The sequence below is a fragment of the Pygoscelis adeliae genome, unplaced genomic scaffold (genome assembly GCF_000699105.1).
Source record: "Pygoscelis adeliae isolate BGI_AS28 unplaced genomic scaffold, ASM69910v1 Scaffold584, whole genome shotgun sequence".
NCBI lineage: Eukaryota > Metazoa > Chordata > Aves > Sphenisciformes > Spheniscidae > Pygoscelis > Pygoscelis adeliae.
In genome coordinates this window covers 297,970-298,880 of record NW_008824602.1, presented here as the reverse complement: position 1 = coordinate 298,880, position 911 = coordinate 297,970, and the positions used below count along the sequence as shown (strand labels likewise).

Sequence of the window (911 nt, the reverse complement as noted above, 5' to 3'; positions counted from 1 at the left end):
GTTTTTAGTCTTTTTAAATCTTGGCATAATATAAACCTGTCCCTTCCAGGCAAGCACCCCCCGGGGGCAGCAAGGGCAGATGATGCCGGGGTTTGTTGCAAGGTTCCTGCGAGCTGTTGGGGGTGTGTTGGGTGGGTTTGTGCGGAGCTGCTGCCGGGTACGTGTCGCGGGGCTTCGGGAGCTCCCACGCACGCCGCGATGGGAGCGCGGAGGGATGCGCATCCCCCGGGTCGCAGCCTGCCGCGCTGGGTGGGGGTTACGAGGAATGTTTTTTCCCGGCCGAGGGAGGGTGAGGATTGCCCCGCGGCAGGGATGCTCCGGGCTCCTTCCTGCCGATGGCCGCCAGGAATTAAAAGCCGAGACTTGGCGGCAGGAGGGACGTCTGTAAAATCCGAAATTGCGCTGCAAGTGTGGAAATCGGGTAAAAGATTGCAAAATGCCCCCGCAGCAGTTGAAGGCTGCGCTGCAGGGAGGAAGGGAAGCACCTGGGTAAGCCGCTTTCCAGAAGGGAAGAGCCTGGTTGTGGCAAAGAGGTTTTTGAATCCCACTCGAGTCACAGGCGCTTTCATCACTCGCTTCGTCTGAGCCATTTGCCCTGCCCGGGGCACAGGCGGGAGAGGGGCTGGCGAGGGGCTGCCCCATGCCCGGGAGCCGTGGGGAGGTGGGTGCCCACGCCCCGGGATAGCTGAGCCCATGGGGACATGTCGTGGGATGTGTGGGAGTGGGGCGGTGCTGGGGCCATCAGCAAATGTGCCTGTCAGTGCTGCCTCTGGTCAGGCCATGAGGGTCTGAGCCTGGGGGCAGAGGGGACATTCCGAGGGCACGCTGGGGCAGAGCAGGAGCTCTGGGTGCTGCCGGGACCTGCTTTCTGTCCCTGGGTCCTTGTGCCACCCTGGGCCTCTGCCACACCA

General features: G+C 63.1%; 1 protein-coding gene across 1 annotated transcript in view; it reads left to right on the top strand.

Moving 5' to 3' along the window:
• Nucleotides 1-312: 312 nt before the first annotated feature.
• LOC103915515 (POU domain, class 3, transcription factor 3-like) overlaps nt 313-911 on the top strand; it is a 2,877-nt gene continuing 2,278 nt past the window's right edge. Inside the window, exon 1 of the mRNA XM_009322348.1 lies at nt 313-421. Within this exon, the coding sequence (XP_009320623.1) occupies nt 313-421 (109 nt within the window). The remainder of the gene's footprint in view (nt 422-911) is intronic.